Source organism: Microchirus variegatus (genome assembly GCF_963457635.1).
Source record: "Microchirus variegatus genome assembly, chromosome: 8".
NCBI lineage: Eukaryota > Metazoa > Chordata > Actinopteri > Pleuronectiformes > Soleidae > Microchirus > Microchirus variegatus.
In genome coordinates this window covers 1,963,857-1,983,186 of record NC_139809.1, presented here as the reverse complement: position 1 = coordinate 1,983,186, position 19,330 = coordinate 1,963,857, and the positions used below count along the sequence as shown (strand labels likewise).

General features: G+C 40.5%; 3 protein-coding genes and 1 long non-coding RNA gene across 4 annotated transcripts; 3 read left to right on the top strand and 1 right to left on the bottom strand.

Moving 5' to 3' along the window:
• Nucleotides 1–109: 109 nt before the first annotated feature.
• On the bottom strand, nucleotides 110–8,281 carry LOC310930329 (pyruvate kinase PKM-like). The gene is made up of 11 exons (XM_083893278.1): nucleotides 8,158–8,281; nucleotides 7,220–7,400; nucleotides 7,027–7,118; nucleotides 4,836–4,967; nucleotides 4,551–4,737; nucleotides 4,191–4,461; nucleotides 3,961–4,111; nucleotides 3,717–3,869; nucleotides 2,859–3,025; nucleotides 741–922; nucleotides 110–645 (listed from the first exon to the last, which is right to left on the bottom strand). Exons 2-11 carry the CDS (start codon nucleotides 7,368–7,370, stop codon nucleotides 539–541), a joined length of 1,593 nt encoding a protein of 530 aa, XP_083749404.1. The 5' UTR covers nucleotides 7,371–7,400; nucleotides 8,158–8,281; the 3' UTR covers nucleotides 110–538.
• Nucleotides 8,282–11,191: 2,910 nt separating this feature from the next.
• LOC310931071 lies at nucleotides 11,192–12,030 on the top strand. Its single transcript, XR_014592907.1, has 5 exons — nucleotides 11,192–11,264; nucleotides 11,377–11,456; nucleotides 11,566–11,629; nucleotides 11,716–11,800; nucleotides 11,912–12,030. It is a non-coding gene; the product is annotated as an uncharacterized lncRNA (long non-coding RNA).
• Nucleotides 12,031–13,805: 1,775 nt separating this feature from the next.
• On the top strand, nucleotides 13,806–14,420 carry LOC310930623 (ribonuclease P protein subunit p25-like protein; the record flags this gene model as incomplete). Its single annotated transcript, XM_083893658.1, has 1 exon — nucleotides 13,806–14,420. The coding sequence occupies one exon, from the start codon at nucleotides 13,806–13,808 to the stop codon at nucleotides 14,418–14,420; it is 615 nt and encodes a 204-aa protein (XP_083749784.1).
• A 1,094-nt stretch (nucleotides 14,421–15,514) lies between these two features.
• Nucleotides 15,515–18,532, top strand: LOC310930586 (cytochrome c oxidase subunit 5A, mitochondrial-like). Its single transcript, XM_083893618.1, has 5 exons — nucleotides 15,515–15,650; nucleotides 16,467–16,583; nucleotides 17,667–17,788; nucleotides 17,906–18,027; nucleotides 18,119–18,532. Exons 1-4 carry the CDS (start codon nucleotides 15,578–15,580, stop codon nucleotides 18,017–18,019), a joined length of 426 nt encoding a protein of 141 aa, XP_083749744.1. The 5' UTR covers nucleotides 15,515–15,577; the 3' UTR covers nucleotides 18,020–18,027; nucleotides 18,119–18,532.
• Nucleotides 18,533–19,330: the final 798 nt, after the last annotated feature.

The window sequence follows — 19,330 nt, the reverse complement described above, 5'->3', positions numbered from 1 at the left end:
GAGACAGTGTTCAGTTTTCAATACCTAAACAGAATATTAGTAGTATATATTCTCTCTTAATGAAACTTGTGATCATCGATGATAATTATAATAAGAGGTGAAAAACACATTTGACCCAATACTTGTTTTTAATGGATGGATTGCAGGTCAGTTCAGAATGATGCAACTTCTGCACAAACACACTGGAGGAGACAGTTACAGCATCTAGAACAATAAACAAACAAAAAAAACAAGGGGAATAACAAAAAGAACACAATGACCAGTTGTATGTGCAGGGAAACGGTCATCTCCACTTTGTTCAGCACAAATGTGACAGAGGAGTCTCAGCAGCAGGCTTTAAACAATACATTACACATATGGTTGAGGGGAATTGTGGTGTTACTGTTAATGACCAACACCATCCAGAGTCCTTCCTGTTGCTAACATAGACCCAACAGACAGAAAAAAAAGGGTCCAACACAGGGGAGTGGCAGGGGACAGGTACAGGATATGGGGAAGGTACAATTACGAGTGATTACTAATGTCCTTTTGTTGAAGTTCAAGGCACCAGCACCACTCTCATGGTGTTGGTGTAACCTGAACCTGGGCGCCAGCCAGTCACGACGAGGGCTACGTCACCAGACTTGCAGAATTTGCGGTGTTTGCCTTTAGAGGAGACAAAAAAGGAGGTAAGTTAACACAACTCTCTACTTTTGACTTTTGACTTTAATGTTTCAACAACAACACTCATGAACACTTACCAACTTCCAGGGCAAAGTTCACACGCAGGTCCACGTCCTCGGCCCAGACGTCGTTGGCAGGTTTGGTGTAGAGGACGGGGTAGATGCCGCGGTACAGGTGAGCCTGGCGAGCCGTCTGGCCGTTGCGGGTCACGGCGATGATGGGAGCTCGGGGCCTGTACTTTGACAGCAGGTGAGCGGACCTGCAGATAACAAACACAGGTTAAAACCAAAGACGTTGTTGGTGTCAATGTGTGCTACTGAGATCACCGTAGTCTGGATGAATCTGATCTGATGGACGCTCACTGTCCTTCACACTGTGCTTTTGTCCTCATCAGTCAGAACGTTTGCACGCACAGTTAAGTCGAGCCACGGTTGAAGCTCAGCTCTGCCGTTTAATTGGACTAGAGTCCTCGTCCCGGTATAAAAGATCAAGTGTGTCCAACTCTGCTACACGAGGGGGCAGGTTCCTGTTCAGCTGTCTCATTACATCACAGCCCATAATAACGTCAGCTAGCGACCAATTGGTAGCATGTCGAGCACCATTCTGTGCCTTTCGACCATCCGTTAAATTCAAAATGTATTGACTTGCTCTATTATTCCCAGGTATGAGGCCAGTTTTAGTACGATTAACTGTATACGTGTGTTTTGGTACAATTTCAGTGGAAAATGACTGGCTCTATAACGTAGCTGCTACATTCTCCACTGTCTTCCCCAGCTGGCTGTGTGTGCTGCAGGCAGAGTACAGTTGCTTTCAGTGGCTGTTGTTTTCCATTGCTAGCCGCTATGTGAAAGAGCTGAGAGATGCTACAAAGCTCCACAGAGTCGAGTGAAACTGCACAACTAGGGGCTAAAACTGCAAAGTCATGAGGTAAAACACAGGTGGTTCATCATCAGAGAGTTATTTCAGATCCAAAAACTAAATGTAAGCTCAGAGGGGACTGTGCTTTAGCTGCTGCAGCTCCTAAACACATCACACAAGCCTCTTACTAATTACTTGTTAGTGTTGATGTTACTTTATTTGAGTTAGTTTTGATTTATAACATGTGTTTTTATTGCGTTTTATTCTATGGCTGTTACTTTTACCCACGTTTTATGTATTTTCATTTATTTTCATTTGCCTCGTGAGCTTTGATGTTTTTTCTATACAGCACTTTGATCCACTGTGGTTGTTTTAAAGCGCCTTACATTTAAGTTAATTAAAGGTGAAGTAAGTAGTTTATAGTGCCATCTAGAGGAGAGGCTGAAATGTACAACAAAGAACTGCTCCTCTGCTCACCCCCTCCCTTCCCTGAGCGCTACGGTGTCCTCAGCAGGTCAAATGTCGTCCTCGTCGTCTTTCTCCGTGTCAGCAGATGAGGTTCGTGAGGTGAGGGAGAGGGCAGAGCTACCGCGGCCGTAGCAGACGAAGCGGAGAGAGTGGAGGCGGGACTTCAGCTACAAGTAAAGAGACGCTTGATTTGTTCTCTTGCGTTTGTCCTTACAGGCTCCGGTAGAAACATGGCGTCTCTCTGCTAACAGTGGCTATGCAACCGCGGCCATGTTATTTTACATGACTTTTTGAAACACTACGAAAATTAAACAAAAACTATTATACAGCGACTAGACAATGCAGGAGCACATAATATGTATAAAAAGGTGGATTTTGGGTTATATAAACCCATAAATACTACACCCTTTAAGTACTTTTAAGACTGAAATAACTCTCTGATGATGAACCACCTGTGTTTTATCTCATGACTTTGCAGTTTTAGCCCCTACATATGCAGACAGTCATGCAACCTTCTCTTTATACATAAATCATTAGTAAAAAATAAAAAATCCACCCAGCTCACAGTGATACGCCTTCTGTGTCATGTGCTGCGAGAACCATTTGCCAAACGGAAGGGAATGAACAGGCAGTTAAAATTAACTTGTAAAATGTCAGGGTTCAGATCTCAAAAGGTCATCAGTGGAGCGGAGCAGAGATTGTGCTGTAAAAGTTGGGATACTTTTCATAGAGTCACGAGCTTGTGTTACGCAGCGAGTGTGTGTGGAGGAGGTGTGGAACAGAGTTGGTGCACGCTCTTTGTTCAGAGTAGGTAGCTGCGGAGGATATTATGCATTCTCCAGCAGTGGAGTTGGTGTTCTTCTTCTCACCTGCCAGACTTGGTGAGCACAATGATGACACTGGCGCAGCACTTGAAGGAAGCCTCCACAGCCCCGATAGCGACGGTCTCTGTGGGGTCACGCGTCAGGTGAGAGATGCGACGGAGCTCCTCGAACATCTGCCTGTGGTACATGGCTGCCTCAGCTTCACGGGCAATCTGAAAAAAAACAAAAACAATTATTAAACAAATAAAGAGTTGGGCTACAGTCACACAGCAACTTTAAAGTGCTCGAGTTAGTTTGGCTACTTGTTTAGTGCAGAAGTCGTCATACCTGAGAGCACACTGAGACATGAAGCTAAATATCAGCGGCGGCCATGATGTTCCAGGAGTGTTTCTGTGCACTGAAGGTCCTCAAACACACACACACACACACATGCTCATAACAATGTTAAAGCACAATACAAGACAAGTTGATTGGTGAAAACAGGGACACAGGAGACGACAGCTAACACGCCGTTAGTGACATCAAACCGGATTCTACTTTCTACTATTTTTTCAGTGACAATATTTCTGTCAGTACCTCAAAATCTAAAGTTAATCTAAAGAAATGTTTTGATCTTGATTTAAAAAAAAAAAAACTGGTCATATGGAGATGCACTATTGGATATTGGATAAGATCAAAACTCAAAAGCGGAACCTAGTATCTTTTAGTCCTGATGTGTTGCTTGATCGTGTATGATCGAGCACATGAATCCACCATATGCTGCAGACGGCTTTGAGTGAATGTGGCTGCTGCAAACTGCACAAACGCATGTGATATGATAGTTTTATTTCTCATGCACCAACACAATAAAGGCAAGAGACGGGGATCACGAGGTGAGTTTTTTTTTTTTTTTTTTTTTTTTACCATGTGCTGTGTGTGCACAGCCTCCAGGGGGTATTGTCCTTTGGCAGTCTCGCCGCTCAGCATAATGCAGTCATTGCCGTCCAGCACGGCGTTGGCCACGTCACTGGCCTCGGCGCGAGTCGGGCGAGGTTTCTTGGTCATGCTCTCCAGCATCTGTTTAAGAAAACATTCCCATCATTAGTGTCTCTATGCACACTTAACAGATCGCTTCCATGATGGATGTCCGTGCAACGATGTGACGGACCTGTGTGGCACAGACGATGGGTTTGCCAATCCTGTTGCATTTGCCGGTCATCATCTTCTGTGCAATGAAGACCTTCTCTGTGGGGATTTCAATGCCCAGGTCACCACGGGCAACCATGATGCCGTCGCTAGCCTCCAGGATTTCATCAAATCTACAGAAAAGACGGAAAGATAAACAATGATCTAAAGTTTCAGACAAGAGCAGCCAGGACTGCCGATCAAAACGCTCACCTGCGCACGCCCTCGTGGTTCTCCAGCTTGCTAATGATCTTGATGTCCTTGCCTTTCTCACCCAGCACTTTCCTGACGGCGTGAACGTCGGCGCCCTTGCGGATGAAGGAGGCGAAGACCATGTCGATGCCCTGCTCCAAACCAAACTGCAGGTCCTGAATGTCCTTCTCAGACAGAGCGGGGAGGTCAACAGCGGCTCCAGGCAGGTTAACGCCCTTCTTGCTGCCCAGCGTACCGCCGTTCTCGATCTCACACACGAGGTGATCGCTGCCTTAAGACGCGCAACATTTAAGATTTTAATTTCAAAGTTTAGCAGGAAAAAAAAAAAAAAAAAACCTCAAGGCACAAACTGGTTCTTACCGATTTCTTTGACTTTAAGAGAAATCAGACCGTCATCAACGAAGATGTGGCTTCCAACCTGCACGACCTTGGTGATGTTCTTGTAGTCGAGCCACAGGACTTTTTCGTCACATTTCTCCATGTACTGGTCGTCGAGCGTGAGCTTGATGGTGTCTCCCTTCTTCAGCTCAACCTCAGCGGTGCCGCTCTGAACGAGTTTGTCAATTGTCAGGCTCAAACGTCAGGCCAGTAATCCTTGCATTAAAATTTAAAAGAGTAATCGTGTATAATGTGACAAGAACTCACTCCCTTGATGAGTCCAGTCCTGATTTCTGGTCCCTTGGTGTCCAGAGCGATGGCCACTGGCCTGTAGTCGACAGATCCTGCACCAAAACTCTCGGTTGCATCACGAACATTCTTGATGGTCTCAGCATGGTACTATATACGACATTGGGGGGGAACATCGAAAACCCATTTCTTATTATAAAACTGTACATAAAAAGCAATGTTTTTATATATGTGACCAGTTCTTAATATAGCATGCAGGCATCACACACACACACACTGCTTACATAACTGTGGTCATTCTTGAATGACAACTGCAAGACGGGACATTTTCAGGCCATGACGTTGTTCTCTTTCAGTGCACAGACATAGCTGCACGTACACACACACACACACACTGACTATCACTAACTAGTAAAAACTGTAGCCTTAAAGGTGATTACAGTCGTGTAGAGGAGTTTGTCAACTTCTTTTAAAACCTCACGGCCGGCTAGTTGTGAGCTCTGTGTGTCGAATGGGATATTTTTTTTACACCTAGTCTTTCCATTATAGAGAAACAAAGAAAGCTGTTCGACCAGGAAGGCATGACACTCTTCTTTTTCTACACCATTACAGCCGCAGAGAGCAACACAGACACAGCAATTTCTCTGACACAGGTTGTAAACAGTATATGCCTGTAACACCTAAGCCTCAAAATGTCCGTCCGGACTTTTTTTTGCTTATTTTAACCAGAAAAGGGCGAGAAAATGTCCTGCGAGTCAGTGTTTTTGCCCATTTTTCTAGAATAACAACAATATCTGGCAGTTATTTACAATTTACTTACAATTTATTACATTTATTTACAACTACATGAAAAAAAGACGTTTTTTTTCATGTAGTTGTACATGAACACCAGATTTTGTGTGTTCAATTTTAACAGTATATAACATATTTAAAATAACATTTTGTTTTTGTCTCAATGTCCAAAAACAGGCCCCGGAAATATGTTTACAGCCGTTTTTCCCCAACTCTCCTCTCTGGTGACAAAGACCCTGATTCCCCAGCTTCCTGCAACAGCGTGAGTGAAATTACCGTAATAACCACATGTCGGTTTTGACTTGCAACATCTCAGCTTTCAGAAACCGGTGGAATTTTTCCGATAGCACAAACCATTACGGTGTAATTACGGTGATGCAAAATGTTCTTCAATGCGCTCGGTGTTAAAAGGTTTTAAACACATTTTTTGCTAATTCTCTTTCTTTCAGCAATGTATATGTAAATAAAACATGTGGAAAGTCTCAAAACAAGATTCCTCCGTCTCCTACGTGAAAGAAAAGGAAGGACAGCTGGGAAAAAGTGGCCTTGAAAGAGAACAAATGGGATTTATTTTGTTGTTGAGTTCAAATATCAACACTGCTGACCTCACCTTTAACAACACAGTGTTCCATAGACATGTGCAGCTGCTGCGCTGCCTATAGGAGGATCCATTAAAGCTACATGTAATCTAATCTAATCTGAACATGACTATTCAGTTAATAATAAACGCCTCACTGTGGCCTCTCTGTGTGTGTCCTCTGCTTGTCCTGTTGCTGCCAGTCTTACTCTAAGACAAGTCCTATTTATAGCTGACACACACCAGTGAGACAGCGGTCAAGTTTGTCTTTCACTTTTCCAAACAAATTTAGATTTAGAGCAATGCCTACCAATCAATTATGTATATACTGTATATAAAAAATGACACCCCTGAGTATTGAGTTACAGTGAGGGGAAGACAAATTGATGCAGTTAACCTTTAAAGATCCAGATACCAGATGTGTAGCTGACGGTGACCTTTCATTGGCCGCTCCAGTGACAGTGAAAAAGGGTGAAGAGGCATGACTTTTAAGCGCGGGGTCAGTAGTATAAGGTCCTGGCTGTGATACCGTTGAATTACCAAACTCAAGCTTCAGCTCCGAGCCAGCGCCGAAGGGGCAAGTACGAGTTCACGGATCACGTTACAGTTACCAGGCGACAGGAGTGAACTCACACTGCTGCCACTGCTGCTTGTAAAGGGTAAAAATCCTGTCTGACTCACTCACAGAGGACAAAGCGACTGCCGCGGTACAGTCCTGTCTGGGTTCAAACGCACGTATGTTGCAGTGTGAGACACGGCTGAAGACAAGGTTAATGGTAAATGAACTGCTGCTGACGTCCATGGTGGATGCAAAAACAGCAGATCCCAGATTGTACTCACCTCATGTGTGCCGTGAGAGAAGTTCATTCTTGCAATGTTCATCCCAGCCTTGATCATTTCCTTGGACTTCTCCACAGATCGAGTGGCAGGTCCTGCAAGAGCAGACGATACATGACGTTTGTTACGCTTGTGTTGTGTGGCTTTCTGAAACCTAGATATACGTGATTTATAAACTGAGAAAGAAACGGCGAACCAATCGTGCAGATGATGCCGGTGTTGCGAGACACGGCCGGTTCAGAGTCGATGTCCAGCAGACACATGTGCTCGATGAAGGTGTCGGCCATGGCGGCGTGCAGCTGCTGGTTGTGGATGATTCCAGCGCCTGCATCCTTTGACTTAGACATGACTGGATATGTGTTTGTGGGGGAAATGACCTGGGGAAACAAAGTGAGCAATTATTTGATAAAGTTCTCTGTATTTTGTTGGTGTTGGTGTCATTTGTTAACCAAGAGGTGATAATGCATGCCACACGTAAGGTAAATATGACTACAGAGGGGGTAACGGAGACACATTTAGACACTATGACAGAAGATAAAGTAAGAATCGGATGTTTCCAATGGTTATTTTCTATCAGGCAACATTGGCTTTCTCTGCAAAAGGCAACAACTGGCTGTGTCTGTCTGACTGTGACATTCCAGCAGGAGTAGACTGTGTGTGCAGCTGTAGCTGCTTTTAATTGGGAAAAAAAAGGAACCCAGATAGTTAAATTGCCCTCCTGTAATCCTGTCATTTAACTGAGGAGAAAGGTATCTTTAAAAAGGCACAGTGGAAATGTCAGGATTCAGATTACAGGGCTGCTACAATGGAGGAATGCACATGCCTCACTCTCTCGCTCTCTGTAACTGTGTGTTTGTGATTAATTTCACTTAAAATTAGATAGATAGATAGATAGATAGATAGATAGATAGATAGATAGATAGATAGATAGATAGATAGATAGATAGATAGATAGATTTAAGCTAACAGATAACTTTAAGCTAAGACAGATAGGTTCTTTAACAAGGAGACATTTGTTGAAATTTAAGTACGCAAATCACTCTAAAATCTAACGTTAACCTCCTCATCAAATATAAAACATAAACACAGATGTAAGTAGATAAGAATAGTTAGACTTTCTCCACTGTCACTCACCTCCGGGATGAACTTTGCAGGGACCAAAGCGCCACTGCTGCGGTCACAGCGACACCATATATAACCCCTCACTGACCGGAACTACTTTCCTGTGACACCAACACCCGGAGCCGGACGAGATAGGCTGCGACAGTTAAGGCAATATTAATATTTAAATATTAACATATTTCTGCAGCGTGTTATATAAAAGTTACAGCATTGAATTTAAATGTTGTTTATTCATACAAATGTTTAACTACCAGGTTGTAAGGTGATAGTTCAGAAGTTGGACGAGTGATGAGGCAAGGATATAGCGCAGAAACGAGTGCTGTTCGGCCGGGCACTAAACACTGAACACTCCAGTGGCGTACACAGACATTTGAAAGGGGGGGGGGGGGGGGGGTGGAGCTCCAGTGGAGCAGACATCCAGCATACATTATAAATATGTCACTGAAAATAAAATTCTATCTCTATTTTGTCCAGTATTAGTTTGGCAATTTATGCAAAGCAAGGTTAACTAATCATTAGATAATGTCTACCTAAAAATAAGCTAGCTATTAGTTAGGTAATCATGACTAAGGATTGTATAACATATTTTTGCATACCTACCTTATTGTAGAGCGTTACCATACAGACAGTTTGATTAGTCTTCATTAACTGAAGAAATGGTGTATGGATAATGGATGATGGATTTTGGTCTATACATGCAGTAAGTATGTGTGTGTGTGTGTGTGTGTGTGTGTGTGTGTGTGTGTGTGTGTGTGTGTGTGTGTGTGTGTGTGTTCTTGTACTTGCGGCATACTGAGGCCAAGCGGGGGTTTTTAACCAACAAAGTGAGGACATTTTTAAGGAGTGAGGACATTTTGGTCGGTCCTCACTTTGTTTTCATTGAAATCACTTCCTTAGGTTGCTATAACATGCTATACTCATGTTATAGCAACATGTCAAAAAAAAATATACATAGTATATAGTATGACTTTTTTTGTCAAATTTTGGACCAAACATTTTGCGTCAATTTTTTTTTCAAATTTTGGACCAAACATTTTGGGTCCAATTTTTTTTTTTACATTTTTGACCAAACATTTTGGGTCCAATTTTTTTTTTAAATTTTGGACCAAAAATGTTGCATAAATTTTTTTTTCACATTTTGGACCAAACATTTTGGGTCCAATTTTTTTTTTTTTCAAATTTTGGACCAAAAATGTTGCATCAATTTTTTTTCAAATTTTGGACCAAACATTTTGGGTCCAATTTTTTTTTTCAAATTTTGGACCAAAAATTTTGCGTCAATTTTTTTTCAAATTTTGGACCAAACATTTTGGGTCCAATTTTTTTTTTTCAAATTTTGGACCAAAAATGTTGCATCAATGTTTTTTTCAAATTTTGGACCAAAAATTTTGGGTCCAATTTTTTTTTTTAATTTTGGACCAAAAATGTTGCATCATTTTTTTTGTCAAATTTTTTTTCACATTTTGGACCAAACATTTTGGGTCCAATTTTTTTTTTTTCAAATTTTGGACCAAAAATGTTGCATCAATTTTTTTTTCAAATTTTGGACCAAACATTTTGGGTCCAATTTTTTTTTCAAATTTTGGACCAAAAATTTGCATCAATTTTTTTTCAAATTTTGGACCAAACATTTTGGGTCCAATTTTTTTTTTCAAATTTTGGACCAAAAATTTTGCGGCACATTTTTTTCAAATTTTGGACCAAAAATTTTGGGTCAAATTTTTTTTCACATTTTGGATGACAGTATAGTATGAAGTTTTTGTCAAATTTTGGGTCAATTTTTTTTTTTAATTTTGGACCAAACATTTTGGGTCAAATTTTAGTCGATGTCATTCATGAAGTAGATAGTTGTAATTGTGTTGATTTATAAAGTGGAAATGCTGGTCCTCACTTTGTCAGCTCTTTTACCCGGTCCTCAGTATGCAGCAAGTACAAGAATGTGTGTGTTTGTGTGTGTGTGATAGAGAGAGAGAGAGAGAGAAAATAAATACACTTTCACTGCAGTGTATTTATTTTAGTCTATTATACTTTTCCATGTTATTTATTTGTTATTACAAAAAATACTATTCAAATAACAAAGATCCATAATGGTTTTTTTGTACATGTACAGTGTGTCTATTGAAAAACAGAGGATATGTACATCCAGTATATAACACATGTTTTCCAAATTGCAATCTTGTGTATTCTAATCACTGTCCAGGGTGTACCCCATCTATCGCCCAATGTCTGCTGAGATAGGCACAGCCCCCCCCCTGTGACCCTCTGGTGGAGGATGAAGTGGTGGATAATGGATGGATGGATGGATGTATTCTAATCACTTCGAGAGTTTTGGCTTCCACACTTGCACTTGCCAATATGACCAGCAGAGGTCGCCAGAGGCTTGTTGCATGAATGGGTGAATGGGCTGTTTACAGGAAAAGGTACATTGCTACTATAAATACACAGGGCCACATAACAAACACGCGTCATGACTAAGTGGATTACTCTGGAAAAGCACTTGTTGAGCGATGACTTGCACAGATGTATGAAGTCCTAGAAGAGTCTGATCTGGCCAGACTGCAGCGCAGCAGCTTCTAATGCAATTAGCAAACACAATATACCATGAGATCACTGGAGAGATGGTTGCTGGAAATGGGCCTCTATACACCTATGTACATATTCCATTAAAAAACTGAGGTTTGCAGCTAGAATAGTCGTTTACCACATTAACAATGCATAGAATATATTAATTTAATGTTATATTCATTGAAAAAAGTGGTTTTCCTTCAAAAATAAGGACATTTCTAAGTGACCCCAAACTTTTGAACGGCAGTGTATATACATACTGAATACTGCTTCGTGTGCTCAGCCCTTACTCTTCCATCTTTCAGTGGCTCCCACATTGAAAACTGGCTCTCTATTTTAAGAAATGGACTGGTTAACGCCTCATACACAAAACTACAGGTTGAGTATAAAACAAACCAAGTCTTTTAATTCCACAGTGGAGATTTCATCCCACAAACTACACTGAAGTATACTGAATACTGAAGTGAACTCGTTTCTATTTCAGCTTCATGGAGCAGCCTATGGGAAAGGCATCTATTTGAGTCCGATCTCAAGCATATCTTTTGAATATTCAGGTAGGAACTCTCCTGAACACTGACCCCAATGGTATGTGTATAAAACTACATACAGCATGAGATCTTTCTGCAGATTTCCACTGATTTAATAATATTCTTTATCCGTGCGTAGAGATGGGTAAAGGCCAGCACCAGATAACAGCCAAAGACAATCTCCTAAAGAAATACAACAGAATAAACAAAATCAGACAGGTACACGATAGAAGATCATTGACATTCATCCGAGCTCTGCATTGATGCACTTTGCACAAGGACACCTTCTGGTTTTAGTAACTCATCCTGTATTCTTGCTATGTTTTAGGAGGAGTCGGGGCAAACAAGGTTTCTGTAGAGCAGGAACCTGAACTGCATTGCACTCTGTGAGGGTAAATATGGGATTACAGCGCTTGATATTTTTGTATTATAGGGTGTGATTTCTTCTTATTTATAAGGTTTTTTCATGTCTTGGCAGTTATAACATCAAAAGCCTTTCAAAAACATGGGAACGTCTGGGTGTGCCCGATATCTGACAACGTGTGCACACACTATCTTCTTGTGTGAGTAAAATATAAAGCAGCAGAGACGTAACGATGATGTCTGAAAACCTGTTCTGTGTCTTCGCATCATCTTTTTCAGGCTTCATTCCAGATTTCCTTTGTCCTTCTTAGGTATGAAAACGGTCAGGTGGGAGACGTCCACGTCAACACTCAGGAAGTCCACATCCACAGGGAAATTTTTACAAGTAATTGCTTCACAGTCGTGCTGAGAAAACAAATATCCTCTCACTGTACAATATACTTCATTATGATGTAGATTTTATATAAAAGACAGAGGTCTCAGAGGAAGGAAAATACTCATAATAATTACTAATATGTAATTATATTATGACATGATGGAAGAATCATGCACCTGTTAAACCATTTTGCCTTGTCTGTTTCAGTCTAAGATCGTCTATTTCTACTCCCGCTCTCATTGAGTGCATGTTTATAACCTCATTTTTAAAATAAAGGAACAATACAATAGTTGCCTTTAGTATTTTTTAACACATCAAATTTACCCTTTTTCATTTTAACGTCAATTAAAAAAAAATGGACTTGTTATTTATGTAGTACATGTGATTCACCACAAGATGGAAGTGTGAGCAAGTGTAGAACTAATAAATAATAGGTAATAATAAGATAAGCTAGTCCTTTATTAGTCCAGCAGTGAGGACATTTACATTGTCACAGCAGCAAAGACAGTAAAGATACAACATAGAAAGATATTAACAATATGACTATAAAAAGTTCAAATACAAATAGACAGTTTCCAGAACAGCATGGGCTTGATATTTATAATTGTTTAAGTATAAACAAAGATTCAACATGGGATATTATGTTAAATACTCATAATAATAATAATAATTAGTAAAATGCAGAGACAATCAAAAAATGGTCTTATATTGAATATTCACTGATGAAAAATTGAATGACAATTAATAGGCAATACGGCCAGAGGAGTATTCTCTTTGGTGCCAGCTGCATGACCGAATTGTATCTTTGTGTTCATTGTTGGAGTCAGTGAATAACAAGCTGTGTTCAGCATCCTCTGAGGCAGAAACACACCATTATAACAGTATAGTGGTTCCATATGAGCCCCACAGCTGCATCCCCACTTCCTCCTGCTCCTCTTCAGAGAGCAACAATGGAAACACCTCTGTTTGCATCTGGACAGAGATCAAATCTTATCATAGTAGCAGCTCCAAGATATGATTGTCCTTGTAAATGCCATCGATTGAAATTTCTGCAGCATGCGTTCTCTTTATCAGTCCAGGAGGTGATGGACTGAAGGGAAGAGAAATGTGAAGTTTCTAGGGAAAGTGGTCTAATGAAAAAAACGAAAACATATTTCAATATAAGTTGAGCCTGCATTGGACTGATGACCCCGGTTTTCGCCCTATGTCAGATGGGATTTGCCTCAGCGGCCATGTGAGCCCCTTGTGGAGGATAAGGGGGTAGACAATGAAGGAATTAACATATGTACATATTCATAACAAGCAGATTGTAATAGCAAATATTTACAGAAAATTCAGAATATGGACAAAATAGGACAAAATCTGGTTAACCTGTGTTTATTTGTCCATATCATTAAAACAACTGTTCAGACAAATAAGGCTGTAAGAGATCAACAAAAACCTTCTACTCCAAAACAAACAACTAGATTAATTGTGGCATGTGCCTTTAAGAGCAACAATGTCCCATTGTATATGTCTGTCTGAGCCTCATATGTGTCAGTTGGCATCAGCTGTCCTCGGTGCTAAATGGTGCAAGGACGTCTTTTCCTTCACATCAATGGGATTAGAAGAAAAAGTGCCCTGTTTATTATGTTGGCAGTCATCTTAGTATAGTTTAGACTAAAAACAAATACAACACAGACAGAAGATCAAGATAAGACACAAGTTTGGATTATAGATGGGTTTTTTTTGTTTTGTTTTGTATTTTTTGAAGAAAATAAAACTGCCTTAGATCTCCAAAGCTGCAGCTTCAGACGCTGTTGTTTCGTTGGACTGAACCCACAGGTCAGATGAAGAGTTCAAGCGAAGCATGCGGCGCTACAATGGAGCCACAGTCGGCTTCACTCAGTCCCTCTCTGCCGTCTTCATCTGTATCTACAAAGCCTGGACAAAACCACTTCAGGAGAATCAGCCGAATAGAAGACAGGTGTCCTTATCCAATCCAAGGCCTAGCAGCAGACACTCTGTATATGAGAGTGAAAGGAGGAAGCAAGATCTGCAATTTACTGAGGTTTGTAACAGCTCGCATGCAAGGGGAGAGCAGAGATGGTAGTGGGACATTGCTGAGGCAAGTGGTTTTCACTGGCTCAGGTAGAGCAGTCACCAAGACCATCACCTGTGTAGAGATCCTAAAACGTAAAGTGGAGGGACTGCACCAAGTGTCCAAACTCTACCACAAGACAGTGACGGAGATTTGGGCGAGTCCACAACAGGCTGGAGCGGCAGGTACAAGCACACAGAGGACAGTTCCTGCCATCTGTATCCTGCTCTCCAAAGACCCACTGGACCCTCAGGAGCCGGGATATCAACCTCCACAAAACCACACAGAGAGACAGAGAGTTCTGCAGGAGGACCGGAGTGCATGGTCTCTGCTTCCCCAACCAAAGTCTGACTGCATATCATGAAATATCAGAAATGTGTTACTTATGAGATGATCAGAGGATTATTTTACTTTTGCAGCTTCGTATTTGTGCAGCTCCCACACATCGACCGTAAATAAAATGTGGACGAAGTCTTCTGGTTTGCCAAATGAAGGAACCCTGGAGGTAACGATATACTGAATAGACACCAGGGGGCCTCATTGTGATGACGGTCAAACTCCAAATCTCAAGGCTTCATAACAGGAGTTCACATTCTTATGGGTGATGTCACTTGGTCACACTCGCCTCAAATGGTAAAAATTCAAGATATTCTTTTAATCCATATTTGTTAATCAGTAAGTCATCGATGTATCAAGGTCATGATAGTATAAATAGTATAAATCAGTAGTGGTCATTTTTATGTGCATGTTGAAATGTTCATTATTAGTACAAATAGTCAGATAAGTAGTTTTTACTGTATTTGCTCATATTATGGAGGAAATGTATTTACATATTAAGGAATCAAAGGAATGATTAACCTTTGACTTTTCAAAAGCATCTCAAATGTATGTTTTTAGTGTTGTTCGTGAGTTTATACATTGCATTTAATCAACTACAAGACAGTAACACTAGATAACACAGTACTTAATAACACCGTAAAGTCTTGTGAAATGTATTCGCCTGTAAATATTTATAAAGAAAGGTTGTCGAGAAAAGTATTATTTTTTGTTTCGTTTGTCCATGTCACGTCCCATAACAGGTGTTTTGCCGACTTATGGGTGCCTGCAAAGAATTGCATTCATCTGACGTGAACGCGCACAGCTGGAGCGGAAACCATCAGACATCAACAAGCTCATACTTTTATGGCAAGCTACGACTTGAAGGCGATATATTTTTTTGCAGAAAAATGCACTGCACACTTCTGTACTCGGATGACTTATCACTGCTAATAAATCCCAAAAAAGTATCACCTTCGAGCCGTAGCTTTGTCATAAAAGTACGTGGTTGTCGATTGTTCCGCTTCAGATGTGCGCGTTCCCGTCAGATGCATGCAATTCTCGGCAGGCACAGAACAGAACTCGGCATAACACCTGCTGTCCAAGATGGCGGACTCCCGCATGCGCAGTGCGCTTCCGGCGCAAAACGGCTAGCGAGACAAATCCTGTAGCAGTGAGTGTGTCTGTAGCTAGGAGTCAAGCATCATGTTCAGAGCCGCCGTCCGCTTCTCCGTCTCCGGTGTTCGGAGTTTGGCTCGCACACAGCCAGGCTGCCAAGGTATTTTCTTACGCTTCTTTCATATCTGAATGTTGTTGGTTTTAATTAGGGTAACGCCTGAAACATTTAACCGTTGACGCAAATTTAACGTGCCTTTAGCCACATAGCGACAGTTACTAGCTTAGCCGGTGTTACTATATTCTTGTATAATACGCCATATTGTCAATATATTAATGTTTCAGTCACAGTGAGTTAACTGTCGTTTAACACACTCATTGGTCGCACAGTTTGAGAGTGTGCTCCTGTGAAACTGCCCTGGTGTTGAGCGCCATGGTGCCCATGTCCTTGTCATGACCCGGTGTATGGCTCGGGCCCAGTGGTTGTGCTGCTAACAATGCTAACTACGGTTAGTTGACTGTACCTGTGTTTTATCAGCTAATTGATGAGCTAATGTTATTCATATCGAATACTGTTGTTGTTTTGTATCGGCGAAAGTAACGATCTCTAATGGACCCGTACTTTAATGGCAACATGTGACATTGGAATAACCATCTTAGCTGACCTTATTGTATAATTCTATCAATTCTATTCGGATGATGTGGAGTCGGAGTCATCAGTGAAATTACGGTTCGCAACATGTATTTTAATACACTGTAATAATCATCATTTAAATATATCTATTTTCTGTCACAGTGTTATTGGCTTGCTAGGTTGTTAGGTCAAATGAGGATGTTGGCTATAATCCAACTACGTGCATGATTACTTGTCTTTCTCTCACTTCACTCAGCGTGGGTGTGTTTGACAATACTGTTATGCCCATCTTTACACCTTGGCATAAGTTGAAACTGCTTTACTCGCATTGTTTTCATTCTGCAGCTCCTCTTGCCTCAAGGTGCTACTCGCATGCGAAGCAAGAGACTGATGAGGAGTTTGATGCCCGCTGGGTCACCTATTTCAGCAAGCCAGACCTTGATGCATGGGAGCTGAGAAAAGGTACATTTACTGAAGTCATTGAAATGAGACCGATTGCATACTGGGGAACGTTGTTGTTGTTGTTTGTAATTTAGAGCTAACTGTAATCTCATAATGTATTTGTGTGGCAATAAATACAATAATCTGAAATATGTACTTTTGGTTCATGCTGCTCACGAACGGACAAATTATTAAAAAAAACAACAACTGTTTTTTTTTTAATAATAATTTGGTGGCAGTATGTGACTTAAACTTCACTTCCTGAATAATTGTCTCCACCTTGGCACCTGAAGCATGTCATTTTTTGTGGGGTTGTTTCTCAGTCTGTGCACTCCCTTTTTAAAAGAAACAAAAAGGAAGATGTTTTTTGTGGAATCACAAGACTTGAAGAAATTACTCTGTAGCGACATAAGGAAGTTTTATTGTCATTGTACTTCCACAACAAAATTTAGTTGGTACACTCTCTTTGTGGCAAAAACAGAGAGTACTGAGCCGCTGTGTACGTGCGGGCTGCCATCTGTGGACAGTCCTTGTGGTTGAACATAACAATGTAAGCAGGAAGTCATGCAGTAGTTCTGCATATGGGGTTGCGTTGTCTAAAATTCAAATTATTTATATATTGAGACGTTATGAAATAATTTCAAGGACATCAACACATTTCAAGGACATCAAATCCCAATTGATTTAAGCTAAAATTATATTTATATTGGGATATCTTCAACTGTAAAAAAAATAAAAAAAATAATACAATCATGTGACATGCATTACTTTTATTTGGTGGAGCAATCTGAACATGTGTTTTGCCTGCAACTAGAGCCTGGTGCAGCACCACTGCATCGGCGTAACGGTGTAAATACTGAATTGCTCCTTGATTGAAAATAGTCCATTTCCATGAAGGTACATGGGTATAGGCCAGGCATTTGGCTTGTGTAGGCCATATATGGCAGCCATTTTGGGACCGGGGCTGTACAGCATATCAGACAGACTGCACAGAACATACTGTTCACTGGGTTTTTGCCTGTTTTTTTGTTTCTCCATTGGATAAATATTGTAAAGTAAAAAAATTGGATTAAATGTGTTGCTCCTCCAAATTCTTTATTTCAGGGATGAACAATTTGGTTGGTCACGATCTGGTACCTGAGCCAAAGATTATTGAGGCAATACTGAGAGCCTGTCGGAGGTTGGACGACTTTGCCAGTGCTGTCCGAATTTTGGAAGCATTCAAGGTGAGAGAAAGGCTTCTGGGCGTATGAATAATTCTGGGAATATTGCCAACCAGGATATTTGAATGTGGTTGTCGTAGGTTAATTAGTAATAAGTTTTACCATTGCTTATTTCCTCAGCACAAGGCAGGACCTCATAAAGACATCTACCCATACCTGATCCAGGAGCTGCAGCCGGTATTAAAAGAGCTTGGCATCCCCACACCTGAAGAGCTTGGCATTGACAAAGTGTAAACACCAAGGTATCGAATTCTCCAGATAGACATGTTTTTTCCCACTTCAATATTGGCTGTAATGTGGCAGTTAAACAGAATTTTTTTTTTTTCCCTTTAGATATCTAATGGTGGAAATCCACAGGACACATAACCCCTGTTTCTAAATGTTTGCCTCCTAATACATGTGATATTTAATTGACCTTTATTTCGTTCTTTTGCTTGTAAAATATTGGCGAACCTAATAAAGGAAAATGTATCTTTATTGAGTGTCACAAGTATTTTGTGGATATTTGAGAGAGTAGAATTTGAAGCAGCACTTCTTTACAAGTTGTTTAAATAGAGAGCAGAGCATCATTTTAATGTCGCTGCATGTCGTCTCGCTGTGTGCAGACACATTCATGCGAGAGTCACATGTTCACCTCCAGGGAGCAGCATTTTCACATGAATGTAAAAATCATTCTACTGTAATCTGTCTATGTTGAATCATGTTTTTCATTTCAGGGATAATTTACATGCTTACATAAACGTGTCCAAATGGCAAATGGTGTAATGTTTTTTCACAAACATTAAAATCATATTTTCAGGGACCAGAATAAGTCCGGTGCTTCTCTTCTAAAACAATGTCATATGTCTTAGTTTCACAGTGCTGTATGTCTATAAATAATAAAGAAGAAATATACTATTTTAATAATGCAGTTGATATATTGTATCTACTGTAAATGACTGGTTTTATTCTCCTACCTGAGTCTACTTTGATTCATGTCTGTAGGCTCAGCAATGGACAATAATCACATGATTAGAGGGTTTCATTTCAAGTACTGGCACACAATTAAATATTTTTCATTTTTAAAGAAGGACATTATGAGGGAGATGATCTGTGTCAAGAAGATGGAAGAGAAGAACAATATCTATTAAAAGTTAACATTTTTCATGAATGTTTTATATTAACTTCTTAAGAACGGCATGGTAACAGGACACCAAATGAAATTGACTGTGCTTGAAGTTTAACTGGATGTTGGAAATGTTATTGACAATCAAAATATTCAAGTTGGCAAAGTGAATTCAAAGTCCAGTTTTTAGTTGGTAGTAGTTTAATATCGACTGAATGAGTAAATAAATGAAAATGACTAATATCTTATGGTGTATTTAATTTACTGAAGATTTAAACAATTTGGTAATACCGACGGACATATATGCATACTGGTACAAATTTTTCCCCACTTCAGGCACTCGCATGTACAGTTTAATCGAACTAAAACAGGCAATTGGGCGACTTGCAGAGTCAAAGTACACATGCGGAGGAGAGGATCCAGCTCTCTATAAGCTGGTG

Excerpts from the sequence above, each read along its gene's own strand:
- LOC310930329 (XM_083893278.1), bottom strand. The coding sequence starts at position 7,370 with ATGTCTAAGTCAAAGGATGCAGGCGCTGGAATCATCCACAACCAGCAG. Across the intron at positions 3,026-3,716 it reads CTGTGCACACACAGCACATG|ATTGCCCGTGAAGCTGAGGC; the intron begins GTAAAAAAAAAA and ends GTTTTTTTTCAG. Across the intron at positions 646-740 it reads GAACTTTGCCCTGGAAGTTG|GCAAACACCGCAAATTCTGC; the intron begins GTAAGTGTTCAT and ends TCTCCTCTAAAG.
- LOC310930586 (XM_083893618.1), top strand. The coding sequence starts at position 15,578 with ATGTTCAGAGCCGCCGTCCGCTTCTCCGTCTCCGGTGTTCGGAGTTTG. Across the intron at positions 15,651-16,466 it reads CACACAGCCAGGCTGCCAAG|CTCCTCTTGCCTCAAGGTGC; the intron begins GTATTTTCTTAC and ends TTCATTCTGCAG. Across the intron at positions 16,584-17,666 it reads TGCATGGGAGCTGAGAAAAG|GGATGAACAATTTGGTTGGT; the intron begins GTACATTTACTG and ends TCTTTATTTCAG.